General features: G+C 36.2%; 1 protein-coding gene across 4 annotated transcripts in view; it reads right to left on the bottom strand.

Moving 5' to 3' along the window:
• The window catches only part of LOC131079964 (uncharacterized), a 66,937-nt gene extending 43,474 nt beyond the window's left edge, over window positions 1-23,463 (bottom strand). Inside the window, exons 1-3 of one of the 4 annotated variants that reach the window (XM_058018001.2) lie at window positions 23,176-23,458; window positions 20,535-22,944; window positions 20,179-20,371 (exon numbers count right to left, since the gene is read on the bottom strand). In XM_058018001.2, coding sequence (XP_057873984.2) covers window positions 20,179-20,371; window positions 20,535-22,528 — 2,187 coding nt within the window. In that variant the 5' untranslated portion in view covers window positions 22,529-22,944; window positions 23,176-23,458. Of the gene's footprint in view, window positions 1-20,178; window positions 20,433-20,534 lie in introns of those variants that run through there. The other 3 variants (XM_058018002.2, XM_058018003.2, XM_058018004.2) reach the window with 3 other exon arrangements.
• Between the last annotated feature and the right edge of the window lie 597 nt (window positions 23,464-24,060).

The following is a 24,060-nucleotide window of genomic DNA, read 5'->3' as shown; positions in this document are numbered from 1 at the left end:
TCATTCCCAAAATGCTTCTCAATTCTTGCGATAGGTAGCTGCTTGTTGAAGACTCTGTTCCTGCTTGGTCACTTTCTCGAACACCTCATCCATAGACAAAGGATTATGGATATCAACTTCTGCTCTAATCAACTGTCTCAGAATCCGACCTCATACTTTTGGTGTGCAGCTGATTGTTGTACACCGTGCAAAGTTAACCTGAGCCTTTTTGATGTGTATATGCTTAACTTCGATCATCTGTAGAGATTGTTCGATCCGATGGTCCATACTGATGATCTCAAAAAACTCTATGCACCCTTTAAAGATTGCACTGCCTTCGTGTAGTTGTGCTCTGCTGCAGAAACGAAGCGTGGTTTGATTTTGCATGAGTGATCCCGTCTCCTGTTCTTAGGATTAGATTAGCTTTAGCATAGTCTTCTCTACCCTACTCTCATTTACTTTCCGCATAATTCAAAAAATCCAAAAGATCCAAATCTAGAGCTTTCATTGCAAATCATCCGTGTAGTAACCTTTGAGCTTGCATGAGTCTTCTCCAATTGAACACACGTAAGGCCCCTTGGGTTATCAGCAAACCCATCAAACATCTAAGTCACGTTCACACACTAAAGGAACCTTGGGATTAGCTGTTTGAACTTTAAGCAATCCTAGCATACGGACTAATCTTGATCAAGAGAGGATAAGGTGACCGTTGGTGACTTTATTCTGTGTTAGACGCGATCATAAAAAACACATCAACAGGTCCCGCCATCAAATTTGGGTGGTGCAACCTTGAGGTCCCTACTCAATTCTTCTGCAATCCTACCCCGATTGTTTCCTTTGTCTTCATATCCACGGCTCTGCTCCTTGTTGATGTGTTTTTACTACACATGCAAACACAAAATAAAATACTCAAAAGTATCTTATCCTCTCTTGAATGAAGTCTCTCAAATGTTGAAGATTTGCATAAGGATCACTTGAGATAGCTCCAAGGTTCTTCAATGTCGGGTCACGACGTGTGGATAAGCATAGCTGGTCGTTGTGATTGTTGTCCCTCCAAGGGGCCTTACGTTGTACATGAATGCTTGAATTGTTGGAACTTGATCATCTGATGTTGCAATCTTGTTATGCATTTTATCCTAAACTAATTTGAGTTGAAAAAGGGGCAAAAGGGAATGGATTGAGGAGTTCTATTCTAAGACTTAGAATGTAAGAAAAGGGTGAATGATTCGATGGAATCCTCCTGGGCAAGAACTCACCATCAAACCAAACAGTTTGACACAAGCTCAGTGCAATCTTCTAAGGTGCAATTTAAAGATGTCTGAAATCATTATCATCAAACATTGATTACCATTCAAGTTAATGCATAAACAATGGAAGTATAACAATTGAAGTTAAGCTCATAAAATTCCAGTTGACCACGCAAGGCGCACTTACAATCAGCAAGAGGCTAGTGGAATGGACTAAATGGATTCCACGCAAATGCATTCAACAAATTCCTCCATCCAATCTAACAACATGAAAGCAAATGAAAAGTAGAAACCATGGGACTTGTTGAAATAACATGTTTCACCATAACTTCAATGAAAAGAGTATCTTCATTTACAAGTCTTAACAACAATTCCTCCTCCTAATCTAACTTCTAACTATTATCTTTCTCCTATTCACTAATTCTCTGCTACTAACTATTCTCTATTCAGCCTTTACAAATGAGAAGCTTGAGCCTTATATAGAGAGCTCATTAAAATTCAAAGGCTCAAATCGATTTGAGATCAATGGCCGAGATTACAAGATGAAAACCCTAATTAGGGTTTGTTACAACAACTCCCTCTGACCAATGAGAAAATTACACTTAGGTTCAATATTGAATGCGAACCAATGAAATATGAGGGTAGGTAGCTCAAAGTTTGTGTCTCCATAAGAAGTCAAGTGTGTTGCATCTAGACATGCTGACGTGAAATTCCTCTGATTGGTGGAATGATGACCAAGATACCATCTCAATTCATACTTGTACACTTGGTAGATTTTCATGAAGGAATGTTGAGCAATATCTCTTGATATTCAACATTATTCAGTTTGCTCAATGTGATGATGATGATGGAAAGCATCATTATGTTTAAACAAACTTTGATTAACTCTTCTGAAAATATCCATTTCCTTGATCATATTTGATGTAGACTCTGTGACGACCTTGATTGATCGTCCCTTGTTCATGATACACTTGATGAATAGTGTACCTGGTGTACTGTCTTTGATTCTTGGATTCTCGAAGGGAATTCAAGATTGTAAAACTTTCATTATGTAAGTTACCTTTCTTTCATGCTCCAAGGTCTTGACTTTGATCTCTGCTTTGCATGACTCAAGCTTGATCTTGATGTTGACTTGTCCTTGATTCCTTAATCACTTGCAAAGCAAACAAAAGTGTGTCAAATGTATAAAATACATATTAATTTCACTTACCTTACATTTTTAAATGTCTGATTTTATGCTTGCTATAGGTCTGATGATGCACAAAATTTCACCAAATTTTGCCTCTTGTCTGCCTCTAAAATAGATGAAATGAAAAGATGCCTTCAACTTGATCTTAAAACCTTTTCTCCCTCAAAATCGCCTTCTTCAAGTGAAAAATGATCATCAAATTGCTGGACTGGGTGTGTTTTGTACACTGAATCGCAGATCAGAATAAAACTTGTTTGTATTAGAATTGCAAAATCGCCACCATGGAGATGAGATTTGCTGCAAATCAGAATGAAGTCTGCTGATAAAATTGCCACCTTGAGGACTTGGGCAGCCAGATTGAAGACCTTTGCATTGTAAAGCTTGGGCGGCCAAATTAAGGACCTTTGCATTACAAAGCTTGGGCGGTGAAATTGAAGACCTTTGCATTGCAAAGCTTGGGGAGCCAAAGTGAGGACCTTTGCAATTTATGTCCTTTGCAATTTGTACCCTTGGGCGGATTTTGAAGACACTTTTGCAACTTTGATTTGAGGCAGCTTTTTAAGGCACCTTTGCAACTCATGGTGTGATCGGCCACATTGACTTGTTTTGCAAACCATGAATTGGTCGGCCAGATTAAATATCTTCGTAATTTATAACTTGGATCGGTCAAATCAACTAGCTTTGCAACTTTCCACTTGATCAGCCAATTTAACTAGTTTTGCAATCCATTAGTGAATCGACCAATTTGGAGACCTTTGCATCTCATCACTTAATTCGGCCAATTTGAAGACCTTTGCAATATTCAACTCAGTCGGCCCAATCAACTAGCTTTGCAATCCACTTGTATTCTAAAGTTTCGTCAAGATTTTGAAACTAAGCTCACTGAATTTTAATCTTTTAAGGCCAATCGTTCATTACATCATTCAAAACTTCATTTTTTGTTGTCAAAACATTCTTCACTGAATCAGCCATCAGAGGCTCATTTGCACTAAATCTTTGACATTTCAAAGTAGTTGGGACAAACCTTCATTTCAAACCCTAATTGACCTAGGCTAAGAGGTTTCGATAGTTCCAATCTTTCTTACATACCTCTCAACTATGAGTTTCATCTTTAGTTACTAAGATCGGCAATGCTCTAGGACAAAGGGAATCTTCATCTTGAAGTCTAATCTTAGAATGCTAACCATTTGAAGCTTTGGAGGGCAAAGATAATGTTGTACCTCACTTCATCCTAAAGAGGGAGATTTGATCAACCCCTAAGCAACTGCAAATAAGAAGCTAATTGCAAAGACTCGACAACTACCAACGACTAAGCTAAAACAACTAAACTAGAAAGCGAAAAAAGTGGGGGGTCCCCATTTGCAATGGGGCGATGTGTGAAATGTCACAACACTTCTCAAAGCTTTGATCCTCATTCCTTTGATCTTCATTCCTTGGGTTCTCATTCTAGTTTCGACCCCCTCAAAGTCCTCTAACCTCTTGCTCAAGATTGTCTATTCTAGCTCCTTGTTAAGTTAGGAGGTTGAGGATTTGGTCCAACCTCTCATTCTGCATAAGAAATAGTGGCAAAAGTTCAAATGCACCATTTCTTTTAGATGGGTGGATGGATGGAAAGAACTAAACCCTCATTAACTTTTGAGTGGCTTTAAATGGAGAGATGGCTTTCAAACATCAATTGATATCTCTAATAAAGTAAAGAATACAAAAACTTTGAGCCTAGTGCCAAAGAAGGTTGTCTTAGATGTGAGCATCAAGAATGTTGTGCAAGTTGTCACTGACAATGCAACAACATATGTGGCCATTCAAAGATGGTTTTAGGGGAAGCATTCATCACTCCTTTGGACCTCTTGTGTGGCCCCTTGCCTTGACCTTTTTGTGGAGAACATAAGAAAAATTGATTGGATGAGACTGGTTGCTAAAGATGTCAGGAACATCACAAAATACAAATACATTTCATAATCATCCTTCGGTTCTTAACTTGATCAGAGACCACACCAAGGAGAGAGCTTGTACAGGTAGGTGTCACAAGATTTGTAATTAACTTCCCAACATTGCAAAGGATTTGTAATTTGTTCACATCCCAATGAAATAGATGCTTTTGGATAGAGCATGGCTAGACTCAACGTATGAAAAGAAGATTAATAAAATGAGGACTGCAAAAGGCAATTGTTTATGATAACTTTGCGAAAAGAGTTGTAGCTATCATCCAGGTAACTTCAAACTTCAATTTAATTTCCATATTGAAACCTTTATTTTCAATTTTTAAATGTATATACTTCGATTGTTTCTTTGTATGTGTCAAAGCCTTTGGAGAGGGACTTGCACATGGTGGATGGGGAGCAAAACCAAATGGGATACATTTGCGTAGCAATGGATAGAGCTAACTAGGCCATTCAAAAATATTACAACGGGGGTAGAGACAAATTTCTACCCATTTGAAGATCATTGATCGAAGGTGGAATGATCAACGCCACCAACCCGTTAAAGCAACATGGTGCTACCACAACCCGAAGGTTTTCTTCTCCACTAACTTCATAGATGTTGGAAAGGTTATGAGAGCCTCTCAACATGCATTGGAAAGATGACACCTAAAGTTGAGGTGACATACTTATTATTTCAAAGTCAAAAAACTACAAGCAAGCTAGGGCTAGGCTCTTTTCTTCACCACTACTATTTGAGGGAGATCCACCCAAACATTAAATTTAAGTAAAAAAATTGGGGTCTTTCTTTATATCTTACAAGTTACAAATTACAATTAGTAATATTGCGTGCTTGCAAACTTTTGATTATCTTATTTGTGAGTTCTTAGTAGGAAGATTGGAGCGAGAATACCCCCAATCTTCAAAAGCTATCCCTTTGAGTTTTGCCTCAACTTTATAGCGCTTCTAGTTGTGAGCACAACTAGAATTTGTGCAAGGCCATTCAAACAAAAATTTGCAATACATTACCTCAATGATGCCTCAATCATTTAGCTTTTGTGTAATGAACCCTTTAGCTTCAAACAAGCTAGATGACAAATCTACACAAGATCATATAAACTTGGACGACATTGATCCCTACAAAGATTAGACTCCACAAGATGAGAATGCCCCCTTGTTCACAAAGGATGAGATTGTTGATTTTGAAAGACAAGCTACGGAGGGTGTAGGTATAATAGAAACAAGAAAGATTGGATTGAATGGCATTAATATTGATGATGTCTCTATGAGGGAGAGAAGTCACTGAGATCTAGTACCATGGTAGAGCCTTAGACACAGCCTTCTAGGCGAAGTGAGGAGTTGCAACCAAGTGTGAGAACTAGACAATCTTGTAAAGGCCCCTGTCCTGCACTAATTAATTCAGTTTACTTGGTTTAGCATTTCGTCAAACAGTTGGCAGGCTATCATTTAAGGACTGATTTTTTCCCCTCTTCTGGAAGTTTTATGTGGTTTAGTTGATACCTGGTGCGCTTTTGTTTTGAAGAACATACAAACATTCCACATACAAGAAAGTGCAGGAAAGATGGATAACATTTTATAAATTGCTTTTAGCACCAAACTGAAACTTCCCAACGAACATTTAACACTATGATTTCTTCTATACTTGTTACAGCAAGCATACAAATGGTTATAGAGAGACTCACAACGAATCGTTAGAAATCCAATACCAAAGCTAAAGGGTTCGAACCAAATGAACCTGGTTTACAAAATTCTGTGACTGCTCCAGCATTGGCCAATGCCTCTTACGCCCAGTTGCAAATGTCTTTGCCCAGCCAATGACCAAAGTCATGCCCAGCAGTGACTGTTAACACATCCAGCAGTCTAAACAGCCTTTGTTTGAAAGTGAACCCAGCACGTGAGACTATACACAATCAGCAGAAATGCAACCTTGCAACCTTACTGTCCACGTTAATATCAATCTTGCAATACACCTCACTCGGATGTGTCACAGGTGATAAAACTCACAATCAGCAGTGACTACAATTAATTCCCTTCGACTGAAATGACCCAGTTGTGTGTCAGATTCAAACCATGAAGAGATACGTCCATTTATGTCCACTGAAAACCAACGCACAGCATGAACTAAGTTACCACGGCTAATATATCTTAACAGCCAAGAGATATTTTACTTTTCCCTGTATATTAGGGGCCACGGTTATCTTTGGTCCAAACTTCATAACCTGTCCAAAAAACACCATGTCGTGGCAGCTACCAATCTGCCCTCCAACGCTGTCTAGGGATTTCCCACACTTCTCAATACCCAGTCGAGCTGCCTGCAGGTTCTTCCCCTTACGCTGAGCCAAGCTAATTAAGCATGAACTTCTACAATCCCTGCCGTACTTTTTTCTACTTCAGATTACTATCAAAACTGGACAAATGAATATTCAGAAGTGTACCTGTCCATACCCAGCCATAATCTCTACTCCAACTGAGATAGCTTCCTTAAAAAAATTTGGATTTTGACCTCCCAGACCTGGTCTTTCACAGGTGTGGAAAGTGTTGCAAGAGAGGGATTTCGTCCTCCAATGCCAAGAAGATTTCCAGATTTCTCCAAAATACAAACTACAAGATAACACCATTCCCAGGCTACCATTTTCCAAGATGTCCCAATCTGCATTTAATGTTTTCATTTAGAACTCTCATTAGGCTCATTTCCCAAGACACCATGAATGTGGGATAAATAACTTCTTTTTAAAATATCACTTATCTCTTAAGTGAATAAAGTGTACCTTTTAAAATAAAGTGACTTTATAAATAAATGTACTTTAATTTAATAGTCACTATTTTAATTTAAACTCCCTTTTTCCTCTGAAAATGGCCCTTTCAATAATATAATAATATTTGACACTTAAGGTCACTGTTTTATGCGCCCAAGATTTAAAACTTTTCGCCCCGGTTCCAACAATCTATAAAACTAAGGTTGGAATTAAATATTTTAATTAAATTTAAGCAACCTTAGTAAAATAATTAAAATAACTCATTAATGCACCAAATTTGCAAAAACTTGTCAAAACACATCGGAATCAAGTTCTGATCGCACCGGAGTGATCCTGATGGCGAATAAAATAGCAAACGAGGCTAATCAAGCGACTTACTAAAAATAGACGGCTTCTCCAAGATTCTTGGAGACCAATCCAAAGGCTAGAAAGCACTTCGGAAAGTGACGTATAACTCCACTAAAACAACTGAGCTCATCGGAAACATCAGATTACTCATCTAAACAAGCTGACGTGAACCCAGAGTGTCAGCTACTAAAGCTTGCTAGAGAACCTAAAAAATTGGGGACATTACAAATCTCCTGAATTTTTCACTAGAATGGTGAAAAGGAAACTATAAATGATTGTAACTTATAATATACATGGATATGCAATTTATGATAATGATTTCCAATGGCAATCATCATAAATTCATAATCGTTATCAGCAAGCTGTTGTATTTGCAGGATAGTGTCATTTTGTACTCTATATGTATTCAAATCTAATAGAAACTTCACCAATGTTCTCCAAACTCGTTTGATACATTTTGTAACTATATTTTGTATGACTTTTTTTAATTTGTCAAGTTTTTGTCAAATTGAAAAAATTTGGTCTACCAAGTCATCATCAAATTCAAGTATGCCAACCATGAAATAAAGATAGTTGAAGCATCAAATCTATAGCTTATAATTCCCCCAAAAATTATAGAGGTAAGGAAAAGGTGATGTCCTTTGTGCTAATAGATTGTAATGTCCAAAATATGCATTGACGCTTGTAAACTTATTATTTGAAGAGTACCCTAATTGAAGATCTACAATCAAAGAATAGATTTTGCAACCCAACATAGGCATCAATACCACTAACACACATTTAGGAAAAAAATTAATTATCTTTAAGATCATATGGCTACTTTGAATCTTCCAATTCTATCGTGGCAAGAGTTTGATGCAAGGATGGAATGGTCAATGGGTGACATGAGAATTAGCTAGTCTCTCCTCGCCATTCCAAAAGGTAAGCACCTTAAGGTGGCAGTCAATTATCCAAGACTTTGATGGAAAATAAGAGCTTTTTAATCTTCATGGTATCACCTCTAGAACATGGCTTTGTTTACATCATTTTGAACATAAATTCAAATTAAGCAGCGCAAAGCAAAAGATCTCAGGAGAGACTTTTTTACCCTAATCTTCTCTCCCAAAGTTAGACCTTGAATCCCTAGTCCCACATGATATGTGCTACCTAGCATTTTAAATTTTGGGGGTTTTAATAAAACATACTCCTAGCCTCTACTTCTGCATTTCTTTTTATGCAACATAATGTGCAAAAAGATTGACGAATATTGAAGAATGATTTGCTAAACTTGCATGGTACCAAGCCTGCAAACATTAAATACAATCTCCAAAACAAATTTTAAATGCCTATCACTGTTGATATCTATAAATCATAGACTATGCATATTTTTTAATTGCAGCAAATTTGCTGATCTATAAACTAGGATGAATATTCCATTCCATAGCTTGTAAATTATAGAATTAAATTTAATGAAGAGGAATTTAAGTACTGCAACATTTAAATAATCAACTAAACATGAAGGAACAAAGACAAGCCACACAACAACAGAAGACACAAGGATTTACCCTGAAGTACCCAAATTCTGTGGGAAAACTCCAACAAGAGTAAGGTCTAATGGCCTTCTCCTCCACTATCTACAATACAAATACAATCCTTGGCCTCTTGGGCATAAAACAAACAAGAACATTTAATGTTCTACTCTTAACATTCGTCACTATTTCTCACACTTTCTCTTTATTCTATTACAGCACATTTCAAGTCACAGTTTCTCACTCTATGACCCAAAAATTCAACCTATAATGCTTAATTTGCATTGAAATTTGGTTATTTATGCTTGAACAAGCCCAAATAGAAGTAGAAAAGATACACAAAGAGGAAAAATATGGAATTCACAACATAATGCCCTTTTCTTGATATGGGGCAAAACCGTCACTTCCAATAGAACAACAATTTTGTAATTGCCCTTTGTCGAAACCAGCAATTTCCTACAAAAGCCCAATATACCTTTGTTTTCTTCCCTGAAACACCTGCTTCATCAAAAGAGTATCTCAATCATCATGGAGTCATAGTGTGACTAACTCAATTTTTGATCCATTTACAAATCAAACTTCCCTAATAGAGGCTTTTGCTCCCTAAAAGCTGGGTAGACTCACACAAAGAGGAGTGGCCCCCTTAACAAATGATATCATAACCACTGAATGACATACCAACCTAACTAACCAAAAGCTTGAAAATCTGCATCTCCAACTACCTAAACATGTCTAATTTGTCTTTATGCTTGAACTAGATGGAGTAGTTGTATCAACACTCTTTTTCCTCCACTGAAGGGGAATGATCATGGTGCATCTACTAAGCATCCTCATTTCTTGAATATTATTGACCTGATGTTGCTTGGACTTGCCCTTGTGTGTATGCAAATGAAGTTTTGACCATTCTTGAACAAGTGGTTTTTGTTTTTCCATGTGCAATAAACAACATTTCTTTCATATATGTAGGGGCAAACAATTCCACATGCATTCAATAGAACATCTACAAACACTTCATCATTAAACTTTTGGCTAACACCAAACCACAATTTACATTGCATGGTAATGGACAAATCAACACCCTTCTTGTTCCAACCCAAAGCAAAATGGCTATACCTGTTGAAAAGTTCCCAAACGAAGATTTTCAATTCTTGTGAAATGAGGTTAGCTTGGGAACAAGAATCAAAAATTGCATCAACTTTTAACATTCTCATTCTAAATCTTAGTGCTAAACAACTTTGCATGGCTCCTTTGAGTCTTATGCCTAAAAATGGAAAGGAACCTTCTCTGTAGTGCAACATATTCAATCAACCTCTAGACTCAAGCTAACTTCTTTTCCCCTAAAGGTAGGCACAATGGTTTTTTAACCTTCCATGCCCTTCCCATGTGAACACATTTTTGGATGGAACTTCCAATAGGTTTCATTGGCATAAACATTGACATCATAAAATGATCCAAAAACTAAGATATTTCATACTATAATTCATCAACAATTGAAAGAATTCAAGTGTTGTAAGCTTACCAAGAAGTACGCTAATCAAAAGAAGGTGAATGAGAAGAAATAGGATTCACCCTCAAGAGTAAGCTTACCAAGTAGTAAGCTAAACAAAAGAAAGAAAATGAGAAAAAACGAGATTTACCCTAGAGAAACCCCAAGTGTGAGAGAAAACTCTTAAAAAATATGATCTATTGCTCACTTAAAATCCATAATTTTGATGACAAATATGGTCCTTGGCCACGTGAGCAAATAATTTGTTTGACCTCAATGATTTCAGTCCCTAAGACCTCTAACACGACTCTCTTACAAGTTAAATTACCTTAAAATGGCAAATTATTCACTACGAACTATAAAAGCTTGTGAATTTCCACTCAAATTCTCTTCATTAGCCCTTCAATTCTCTCAAACTAAGGTTTAGAATGTATTTACAATAGCATATGTAGCATTACGATCCCAAATGGAAGTCAAAAAGTTGCCAAATGTTGAAAGAAAGAAGAATTTTGGATGCAACAAGACATTTCTTTACATGAGGTGAGATTACCTCTTTTTAATAGGGGTGCCACTAACATTGAAAAGGCTGCCACTTTAACATTTTTCATCTTCGTTTGAAATCCACAACTTTGGCATACAAATTCAAAATGAGGTGTCCTTTTTTGAAATTGCATAATTTCTCAAGAGGATTCCAAATATGCAATAGTATTAAGGTTTTGATGCCATATAAGACCTGTTTTGGAGCCTACAAAACAAGTGTTCCCATAGTTGTGATCACTTTGACATGAACCCTAAAACAGAACAATATCCTTTCACTGGTCACAAAATATCTGGCAAATTTTGAACTTGTGGTGTTCACCTTTTTTATCTTGGTTGTGCCTTGTGCCTTTGAAGAGGAAGGTGAACAATCTGCCTCAAGGTAGTGAGCATGTAAGCATTGCTCAATGATGTCCTAAGGTTAGGAGAGCAATACAAGCTACTAAGATGGCTACGAAAGCCTCTAATGAACATCAAAACCTCCTCATCTTGCACATAGTCCATTTGAACAGCCCTCTTTGAAACTCACTAGTGTGTTCCTACACATTGTCCTTTTGGTTTCAAAAATTGCCACTCCATGGATTTTTCCTCTTCGTGACAATTTAGATAAAACTACTTTGTAATCAATTTTTAAATTGTTTCCATAACTGGTTGGAGCTTGTTTTCTCAAAACCAAGAAATGTAAGAGACTTTTGAACCAAGTTAAAAAATGCTTCACCATTCTTAATCTAGCAAAGGAAATCTTTTGTTCTATGGTAAGCATATGCATACTGAAATATACCTAAAATGTGACAATAATAATCAATCTTTTCTGCATAGCAATGTCCATGCAAAGATCAGAATGCACAATTACCGTATTTTTTAAATAATTGAAAATTAAAAAACCATTGTATTCTGATTTATTCTGATTTTTAAATTAAAATTAATAAGTACAGTCAACAGTACATTCTGATCACTGCTTATACAATTTCTTTCTGCATCTATAACTCCTTCAAGTGGCAAAATTTCAACCTTTGCTTTAGCCTTGAACCAAAGTGTCTTTGGTAGATTCATTTCACCATGGGATTGCTCTTCTTCTTCCAAGTGGGCTTTGTCTCCATGAATGGCTTTGAATATCAAATATGCCCACTACATCAGCTTCTAACTTGAGGAACCTTATTTCCCCATCATGAGCATTTGCACTCATGACATGCTTCTCAGCTCTTTCTTCCAACTACAGGATTCAACTTCTCTATTAAAAGGCAACAATTGTTCCACACTTGTGACATCAACCTACAAAAATCACGACTTCCCACCAAATACAGACTGATTAAACCATTGTGATACCACCTGATTAATAAAATGGGAGGAGCGCATTCCATATCATAACTTGCCAATTACCGATTTTAAAGAAATTTAAGCTCTATATCATTTAAAATAATCAACTGAACATGAAGGAACAAGAACAAGCCACATAGGAACAAGGAACACAAGGATTTACCCCCAAAAACCCAAATTCTGGGAGAAAAATCCAGCAAGAGTGAGGTCTTATAGCCTCCTAGTCCAAGATTAGTTGCTAACTCTTTAACACTTCCCCCCCTGTTCTGTAACAACCTGCTTACAGTCACAATGCTCACTCTATGACTGAAATTTCAACCTATACATCATTTGGATGCTTCCTCTAATGCTTAATTCATATTTACAATGGAAATTTATAATTGTCAAAGCTCAAATATAAGTTGAAAAGATTAAAGGAACAGGAAAAAAGCAGCATTTAGAATGCGATGGTCATTTCCTTGATCAAGCAAAACCATCACTTTCAGCAGACCAGCAATTTCATAATTAACACCTATCAGAACCAGCAGTTGCATAATTGCCCCTGTTGGAACCAACAATTTCGTATAGAATCCTGAAATACTTTCTACTTTTTGCCTTGAAACACTTGCTACCTTCATCAAAAGTCTAACTCAGGTTGTGATTCTCTTCGTTATGGAGTCATAGTGCAACAAAGTCATTTTTTTATCATTTATAGATTATTTAAAGGGACAGAAATACCTCTAAAACATCATGCAAGGGTAATGTCCCCAAATTATAAGTACCCAAATTTTGCCCTGATTGAGGTAGAGTGGAGTTTAGAGATACCTGTTACTTTGTTTTAAACCCTGCAAGTTAGAAAATATACAATAATCATATTTCATTAAACTGATCTATTAATAGGAAACACTAATCATATATATGTTAGACATAGTCCTAATTACAAGATTAAATTATGCTTGAGAGTTCAATCATAAAGAGCATAAAAGAGGGTGACTAGATAGGGTGCCCTAGAGACCCTCTACCCTAGGCCCAAGAGCGGATCTCATTCCCCCTTGGTCTCATGTGGCCCATACCATATGAGGTGGAATACATAGTGAGGTATCCTATCACCATTTTCCTTAACCTTGTCATCCGTATCCTATGTCTCATGATTAACATATTCATTCACCATGATAGAGAGCATGAGGGCCATCACAATAGGATGCCCAAGAAGTCTATCCTTCATAGGCCCAAAGGTAGCACCCTCTGTACCCCTTTGACCTCATGGGACTCCCCGGTCTTATACCATGAGGTGGCGTGCCTAGAAGGTAACCCCAACACCGTTCCCTAGTTGTAATCCTCTCTCTCTCTATATCATGGCTGGAGATACTCAGAATGTATGCAGATATACTATTGGACATTGAGAACATATGCAGAAATATATTTGGCATACTGTAAGTCAACTACAGAATATAATTCACCAGATTTACTGATTTAGATATAATTCGTAAAGCATTGCATTAGAAATTATGAGTATGCACTAATAACATATGTAGTTACAGCACTTTATACTATGCACAGAAATTCGTACCAACTGGGGTGTTAAGTCGAACTGATGAGAGAAATGTCTGATATTTATATAAAATCAGAATCCTTTGATGGTTGAATGATTGATGAATAAGTGATTGATTGAATGAATTCTTTTGATTGTATGATCTGAGATATTGGTGAGTGATAATGTAATGAAAGCTGGTTTAATATATTGGTGAATGATGATTGAATGCATGCTGATAGGATAGAATGATTTGTTGATTGATTGTTGTTTGATTTTAATAATTGGAATGATGATTGATAAGTGATCATTGAATAATTGGAATGATCTCTTTTATGCTTCATTGGTAAAAGGGTCACCACCTTTCATAAGACTTGGGTCACCAAACTTCATTAGAAATGGGTCACCACCCTTGATTGCTACCTTTTAAAATAATATATTCTTTCCCAATTGTTCTCTCTTCCTCCCCTCCTCAAATGAGACCTTTTCCCTTTATATCTTCCATTTCTATTTCTATGCTTCCTATTACTTTGGTTTTGGAAATGTATTTCTTTTGCATTCATTTGAAAAAATGAGTAGCTAGCATTAGAAATCCATAATCTGTTTTTATATATCTAGACCAGTTTACAGATTATTTATATGCCAAAAACACTTCAAAGTATTTAAATATTTAAAAAGCTTGTTTCTTTGAACTCAAATCCACTTTTTTACTCACTTAGTTGGATTTATACTTATGTATGTGATTAAAGTGGCTTGTAATTGACTTATTTTTTATGTTTTTAAAGTTAATTTTAAATTTTTAAGGCACAAAGAAAAACATGTAGTTTATTTTAAAAAGTCTATATGGTATATTTTTTACAAATTACCAATTCTATACCAAGCTTTGTGTCAAGCCCGAAATCAGCCTATTGAGTCTATGTTGAATCCTATGGTTTCATCTCTTTCAATAAGCATCACATCGATGCATAAATAAGCAAGGAAGGGTGTTGCATCCAATTTTTTCCTCACCGTTTATATCAATTCGATTATTTCAAATTGAATAAGACTTAGATTAATTGATATTAATTTATTAACAATGTTTAAGCTGTTGTTTATTGATTCTCTTACTAACATTAGAAATGATCTGTATCATATAGGTGGCAAACATTCCATGATAAAGTGACTGAATTGGAGCGGAGAGATTCTGTCATTGATTAGCACAACACAAAAGAGGGTTCACACACAGCTATAGGATGTGATAAAAATTGTGGTGTGACGTATGACTTGTTTGATTGATGATTTACAACTTTAATTTAGGTCTTGTTCATAAATTAGCTATGTTTGTTCAAGCTTCCAAGATGGAGATGGCAAGGGATAGGAGGATGCATTTTGGAGATGGATTTTTTGAGGTAATTTTGGAAAACAGCAGGGGATGACTCTATTAAAAACATGGAATATTTTAAAAATATAGAGAAATTTAAAATATTTATATGCACCACTGATGAGGCATTAATTGTATACATTACAAATCCTTAATACATAACATTAGAGTTAAATTGAGAATTCACGTGAGTTGAACAAATTAACAAATTTTAAAATTTAATTGCTTTTGTAATTCATTGTCAATGTGCATATGATATATTAATATATTATATACAATTAAAAAAATACAACAAAATGTCCAAAGGCTGAAAGTTTCAACTACAAAATGACAAAAACGTAGAAAGTATGTTGCTGCCTCTAATCAGCATTTGCCAACACTACATCAAAATCAGAGTTTGACTCTTAAGTCACTACAACATAAGGGTTATCTCACCTAATGGAACCCTGACAATCCCTTATGTTCCTCATCAATCTGGGTGGCATCTTCGGGATCAACATCCCACCGTGGAGCTAAATCCTATCAATACTCTAAAATTTTAACAACCCTAAAGTTGCAAAGCACTATGCACAGCCACCAATTTCTTTACTCATTGAAGATATATTACGATTGGTCTCTAATGCGAAATGTACCATATACCTTGTATAGATTTCAATATCCAGTACTCATTTTGTTTACATAAATGATAAATTGTAATTTAGTTTACTATTTTTGTAATTGATTTTTAAATGTTAGCTTCTACATATCATTTTAATAGTCGTCCTCCTGCCATCCCAAATTTTGGGAAAAATACTGTTGTTCCCAAAAGTCATCACTTGTCCCCTCATTCCCCCCATACCCGTCTTGAAGAGTCCATGGAACCCGACTCACAGCCTGTAAAAACAAAGACGTTTGCATTAAATTGCAGCAACCTAGGCCTTATTTATTCATCCAACAATTGAGATTCTATTTTGAATTAGCACTTGTGCTTAAATGGACCTCACAACATCATTATTGCCTCTCTTCATTTGGAATTATCATTACACCTCATCCATTCAATTGAAAACCTGACACATCCAACTGAAAATCTAACAAAAAATCAACATACTTGATCAGCACAATAATTCATGACTCGCAAAGTTGAACTAACCAATCAAACCCAATCACTAAGTAGATGGGTCACTTGAAAATTTGAAATAATGACCAGCAAATACTCTGAGCTGGGGTCATCCTTAACTAGGTCATCAATTTAGTTTCACAAATAACCAACTCTGCAACTAATAACTGCGCCAAGAAAGAGAAAACATGAGTGACACCATAACTAGACCACAAGGGTGTTAATATCAATGATGATATCACCTCATCCAAATGGTAATAGTACTACAATCTCATCACTATTATAAGTGCATATATTAAATTAAAAATATATCCTAAATTCTATTTTCCTTTATAAAATCATTTTGACTCAAATACATCATTTATTAAATCATTACCAGGAAATAGAACAAGTCTAAGAAAATAAGATGACAATAATCAATTTGGGACAAATCAACAAACATGATGAACTCCTCCTTTCCTTCCATAGATGATCTAATAGGATAGGCTACATGCTTTTGAGCCTTGTTAATGTTTGTAGCTTCAGTCGAATGATCATTTAGAATACATATAATATATGTTGGTTAATAATAATATATTATTATATTATATTATTATATTATTAATCATATAAAATTTAATATTCAATATTAATCTATTATATTATTCTAAATTAATAATTGATTGATGAAACATTATAATATTGATTAAATTATTATAATTAAAGTAGAGACATGTCCGTTCAAGGACATGCCTCTCCAAAGAAATATATATAGTATAATGTTATTCAATTTGAGAACATATAGAATTCCAAGAATGCAAGTATCAGATTGAATCAGATATATACATTAAAATACATCCAATAAAACCTGGGAAAATCAACATGGTATCAGAGCTCAGGCCTGTGAAGTTTTAGTTTGGAGGTTGGAGAGGGTTGGAGAATTCAGTTTTTTCTAGAATTTTCAGTCTGAAATATGTCAGTGTACGGCCCTTGGTTGGCCTCAAAATGAGGACTATAATATATGGATGGAAAGATCTGTGTTTCTAGTTTTCAAATATGTTTATCTCATCAAATTTGATTCAGTTTTGTGCAAGATATGACGACTTTGGTGCAGGTCACTTGAAACCCTACCTAGGGTTAGCAGTTTTGGGAAAAATGTCATCACTTTTGTTTTAACCGTTGGATCTGGCTATAACTTGGAGGAAATGTTTGTAATTAGATTTTGTAACATCTCACCGAAGAGATTGGATAAATTTGGTAAATTGCAAAAGTTATTAACGACTGTGTGTGGCAGATCATAATGAAAGTGTTGATCAAAATTATGAAAATGTTCTACATCATTCAAAGGGAATTATGATGAGAGATGATTCATGCGTGATATTTCTTATATGGGCTCACCTTATGAAAGGAAATGTTTTAAACTTAAGATAAGTATTCCATGTTTTATTAAGGCACATGAATTATTGAGTTTGTAATTCATGCTATAATATTGGCTAGTAAAATCTTGTATGCTTCTATCATTGGTATTTCTGTTCGAGATAATTTATGAGCTATTTGTAATCTCTCTCTAACATACCTTCAGGACGAAATCACAATAAAATTGAATTAAAGGGAGAAATAAATTGATGCTTATAAATGAAATGATGATTGAGACCAAATGCAGAGGGAGTCTGACATTTCAAAAGAGAACAAGAGGTTGATACAAGAACTTGAGCTTCAGAGGGAGCAGATGGTTCAGTCAAATTGTGACAATTTCGATCATAGTGATTGAGAGGGATTTTCACTATGGAAGGTGAAACACTTCTGAGGTAAAAATTGATTTAATTTATTATTATACTAATGAAATCATTTAATGCCTTACGGGCCCTGTGTAAATCATATGGAAGTGACAACTTCCAAATGATTTCCACTTGTATTTTTGAGGTTATTGGAAGGTGACGATCTTACAATAACTTGAGCTTGTGGATAGAATCGCCAACAGAGGCAATCCACGTGAGAGCTCGTGGATAGAATTGCCGACTGAGGCAATCCACGTAAGAGCTTGTGGATAGAATCGCCGACTGAGGCAATCCACCTGAGAGCTCATGGATAGAATCGTCGACTGAGGCAATCCACTTAAGAGCTTGTGGATAGAATCGCCGACTAAGGCAATCCACGTGAGAGCTCATGGATAGAATCGCCGACTGAGGCAATCCACGTAAGAGATTGTGGATAGAATCGCCGACTGAGACAATCCACATGAGAGCTCATGGATACAATCGCCGACTGAGGCAATCCACGTGAGAGCTCATGGATAGAATCGTCGACTGAGGCAATCCACACAAGAGCTCATGGATAGAATCGCTGACTAAGGCAATCCACGTGAGGGCTCATGGATAGAATCGCCGACTGAGGCAATCCACACAAGAGGGCATGGATAGAATCGCCGACTAAGGCAATCCACGTGAGAGCTCATGGATAGAATCGTCGAGTGAGGCAATCCACACAAGAGCGCATGGATAGAATTGCTGACTGAGGCAATCCACGTGAGAGCTCATGGATAGAATCGCCGACTGAGGCAATCCACACAAGAATTTGTGAATAGAATCGCCGACGGAGGCAAATTCACACCTTGAGACTATGGTTCCCTGTGATGAGCATCATATGGTTGATGCAAATACTCCCAATATCATGAGATGATATTTTTGAGTTATGGTGAATATCATGTGCCTTGATATTCTTGTTTATACCATACTTCCTGATATCATAGTGAGATAATATTTTCTCTATTCCATAATTAATCTAGAATTAATGCATTTGCATTGATTTTATCTTCCCTAGCTAAGAGGGAGTGTTAATTGTGTTTTGTGTAGCTATGGTGAGGGCCATAAGTGTTGACATGGGAGATCACTACACATTCTATCTGATCATCCTCCCTAGCTAAGAGGGAGTGTTAATGTTTGTAGCTTCAGTCGAATGATCATTTAGAATACATATAATATATGTTGATTAATAATAATATATTATTATATTATATTATTATATTATTAATCATATAAAATTTAATATTCAATATTAATCTATTATATTATTCTAAATTAATAATTGATTGATGAAACATTATAATATTGATTAAATTATTATAATTAAAGAAGAGACATGTCCGTTCAAGGACATGCCTCTCCAAAGAAATATATATAGTATAATGTTATTCAATTTGAGAACATATAGAATTCCAAGAATGCAAGTATCAGATATATACATTAAAATACATCCAATAAAACCTGGGAAAATCAACAAGCCTAAAAAAGGCAGCCTCCTTTGATTGGTCTCTTAGGAACCACAAGTATTTTACAAGTTCAGCAGTGAATGTTCATACAAATGCCTAGAAGCTTAAACCAATACACAAATTAGAACTTGCACTTTTAAACTATGCAGGCTTTCTATGTTTCCCTTAGAACTAAGTAGAAGTTCAGAATTATGTGAATCAAGAGAGCATCTTGATTAGAACTCAAGTAATTTCTCATTAATTACTTCAAAATCTAACTTCTAGCTTTCCCTCTTATTTTGAAATGGTTGCATCATAACATAATATCTTTGCAGTGCAATCAAAGTCAAGCCATTACTTAAACAGCTGATAAAAGTCAATTCTCAGTGACATCAATTTATAGTTTACAAATTTACAGCAAAGAAAACTTTTACATACCAGTGCATTGGCATGCCATCTAAATGGCAAGAAAACTTTTATATACCAGTGCATTGGCATGCCATCTAAATGACTAGAAAACTTTCACCACCATACACAATATGTAGCATTATATTGTATAAAATACTTAACGTTGTTTATGAAAGGTACAGCATATACAAAACATCATGGCTGAAAGAAGTAACAAAATATATGTAAATACGTTAAAATGTCTTAATTTTATACTAAAACTGTTAAATACCTGTATCTCTGCCATAAGATGCCGCTCCACAGCATTGAATGAATCAATAACCTCGACCTCACACATATTTGAGAGGAATTGTCGAACATCAGCCTTGGCTCGAGCTTGCCTCCATATCCTGTGTTGCTCTTGTTCAGCAACCGACCGTCTTCTTTGGAACCATGGCATAAAATTTGGACCCTTGAGAAAACGTCTGTTCAATGACTGGAATTCTATCAAAATTTTGGAGATCTTACAGCCGAGAACAAAACATGCTGATCACCAGGAGTGCCACATATAAATCTCATCTAGAAAACTAACATAAGTAATAAAGATGACCTAAAAGCAGTTTAATCCAATTTCCTTGATATATATACCTGTAAAGATCTAACCAGTTTGCTCTCATCCGTTTGGATAAGAATTTTCCTGGTCCTCTTGCGGCTAGCCCCTCCAGGAATTCATGAGCATCAAATGGAGTAAGTGGGGGAGGATCCAGAAAGGGGGAAACTCCTTCTGCAGGAGTAGTGGCTCTTAAGAATGGACCAAAGGGAGCAAGAAAATTGGTTGTAAATTCCAAAAAATGTCGCCGCAAAATTTCATTGTTCACAACTGACATTGATTCCTCGATTCTTGGAGACATGCCAGCATCAACAAGTCTATTTAAAATGGAAGTGTCTGGCTTAGTTGTGGCCACATATTTAGTCCAAACTGCTTCTTTGTGCTCAGACATGAGACTAAGAGGTCCATCTCTCCTGACCTTTACAACCTTCAGCAAATTTGCAGGAGAGAATCTTCCCAGAGGTGAAACCTGTAGCTGTGCTCTTCCTCGATTGCCATTATTTTCATTAGATGGTTTAGGAACAAGGCAAAGCCTGTTAGCATTTGAAAGAGAACTGCCTACTGATACAACATGAGGAAGGTTTCTAAGAGCCTTCAAGAAAAAAAGATTTGTGACACCCAGAATCATGGGAGGAGCCTGTTCACCTTCCTTCGGTGAATTCAGCAAGGAAAAGTCTGGATCATGGATAGTAAAATATGGACGAAAATCAATATTACATGGAAGAGGTGCCACCAAACCCACGAGGCCAGCAACAGCTTCGCAACACTGAGATGGAGTTGGTGCAATCACAAGTAATGCCTCTCCAATCAAAAGGAGCTCCCAAAGCACCCATAACTGCAACAGAATCCCTCTGAAGATTCCAAATATATCGGCCTCGTGGAAAATTCCTTGAGGAATAGATTGATTCAAAGGGCCTACAGGAGCCATTGCTGAAGTAAACTCGTCCTCAGAGATCCCACATCCAGAAGGCAATGTGTGTGCAGGAGGCAGGTGAACTTTCAAGGTTGCATTTCCTATTGGTAATTCCATGAATTTCCCAGGAACAGGTCTAGGCCACCGTGAAACATATGTAGCAACATGTTCAAGTGCTCGTTTGCCAACATCAAAATATAAGGGAGCTAAGATCTGTAAAAGAGGCTTAAATAAACTCAGATAAGGTCTATGTGATAGAATAACCACAGATTTTTGCTCTCCGCCTCGTTTCAGTTTTTCATCTTGTCTTTGCCTGTTGAACACATATCCATACAAATATTCAGGGCCTCCACTCCCTGGAACGCCCCTACTGCTTGTCCTTACAATACTTTTAGGGCTCTCATTCACACATAAGTCAGCATTGCTTTGCTCTATGGACAGAGATGGCCCAAGCTTGGAGATGTTTGACTGTGGAGAGCCCAGATGAGTTTTTTCTGATACAACTTCCTCCCTGAACCTGGGAGATAAAACGCCTGCAAGAATTTTAGGAACGTAGAATTTTGGCCACCCTGCTCCACTGTCAGTATCCAAAGTTCCATCGGCTTGGACTGCAGAATTGTTTCCAGACCCCACAAAAGAAGTTTTGCAATCCAGCTCGCCTAAAGAATTTTCACTGGAGTTGGAAGTTCTTTCCGCCTCTTCTTTGGAGGCAACATTTTGTGGAGGCCCTTCCTCTTCTTCACGGATCAACCCAGGAACGTCTGAAGATGAATTAATCTCATCTATTCCTCCACGACCGGTGGAAACAGACTTTCTCAACCTGGCGGAACGGGTGGCAGTTGAAATTGTTCCTCTCCTCCGAACCCGGAAAAAGAACATACAATCATGAATGCTGGACCGGTTATGAGACTGTGACATAGAATCCGGAAATGAACTGAAGGCGACATCCAGCTCCTCTTCAGGGCTGAGAGCGCCCGAAGGATAACACTCCTCAATAACCTGTCCCTGCTCCAAATCAAATCGTATGATGCAGAAACCGACAACCCATCTCCTAAGGGCTGTAACATCTGGCCTAAAATTAAGCTCTAGCCTTGAACCAAAAGACAAACTCCGATTCATCACTCTATTTCATAAGTACCCTTCGGCATTTCTAGTCATCAATGCTGAGTTTCAACTGAGAACACAATGCTGATTTCACCATCCACTCTTCCAAAAAACTAATAGAAACCCAAATTTTATCAGCTCACTTTACAGCTTCCGGGCGTCGCGTTTGCCCTAAATGAATGATTGGGTTTTCCCTGAATGGCACCAAACAACCAATGGGATCCCGATTTCGCCCAATACCCTCAAGACCTTCCAGGCATTAGGTTTGCCATAAATGGTTTCAAACAGTCAATATGATCCCATTTTTTGTCTATACCTTATTGAACTTCCAACCATTGAGTACGCTCAACAATTACAGTTTGGGGCATCCACCTGAGAGTTGTAAGGCATATCGTTGCATTTAAATTGAAAAAACCACTAGCATCCAATATCTGTAGCAATTGATTTAAAGAATGTTACTAAAATACTCTTACATGGGATCATCTGCTACGCATTTCCAAGTGGAAAAAAAAAACCTAGCAATATATGTTATCAAACTGTTGCTATTCCTCATCCAATCCAACCTTAAATACTGTATGTCAAACACAGACCACCTAGAAATTATATTTATTCTGGTTAAAAGGGAGATAGAAACTATGATCAATCAGCAGATGCTCTGTTACCAGTTATAGGTTAGCTCGCCTCGCCTGCTGCTGCTTATGAGTGATTCCCAGTCTATAACCATCCATCTAAAATGGATCACACTATAGTCGATTGCCTTGTCCTATGAGTGATTTCAAATATCCGTCCAACTGGTGAAGGGTCAACACTAGGGAAGAGCATCATGCAAGTGAACGTGCATCTGGCCTGGCCCTCTCTGCTGTGCTATAAAAGACAATGTGATGCTTGCCAACATGTCAAAGTCCTCCAAAAGATAGGGGTGGAATTCCGATTTGGCTTTCATCTCTAAGTAATGGAACTGGTGTAGCATTAATTACCATTTTCTATGTTGTGTGTTTTTAGTGTTTTTAGGACCTTCACTTATCGTTTCACTCTTGGTTTTTAAAAAAAAATCAATTATTTATTTTAATTATATTATAGATTCTAAAATAAATCATTCTTAATTGTGATGTGGAACTTGGAGACAAGAATAAAGAAATTTTTGTATGAATAGAACTATATTTTCTAGAGTTCAAGCTATATGCATATGCTTTATGTGATAAATAGGCAATATTAGAGTTTTATAGCTATAATAAATAGGCAATATTAGAGTTTTATAGCTATATCAAATATAATGCATAAAAAATATGTTTAATATATTTATTTATTTTTTATTAATTATATATTTAATAGTTAGTTAAAAATATTAATTAATGATTACAATAATTTTAAAATGATATTTAATTAGGATAAATATTTTATGTATATTTATTTTAAAATATTTTAAAATATTTTAAATTATTTTATTTATTTAAAAATTATTTATTTTATTTGAAGATTTTTTATTTTATTTGAAGAATTGTTTTATTTGATTTATTCTTAAGGGGAGGTATGCATATCGCCCTCTT

The sequence above is a fragment of the Cryptomeria japonica genome, chromosome 10 (genome assembly GCF_030272615.1).
Source record: "Cryptomeria japonica chromosome 10, Sugi_1.0, whole genome shotgun sequence".
In the NCBI taxonomy this organism is placed as follows: domain Eukaryota; kingdom Viridiplantae; phylum Streptophyta; class Pinopsida; order Cupressales; family Cupressaceae; genus Cryptomeria; species Cryptomeria japonica.
This window is presented reverse-complemented; position numbering and strand designations above follow the sequence as displayed.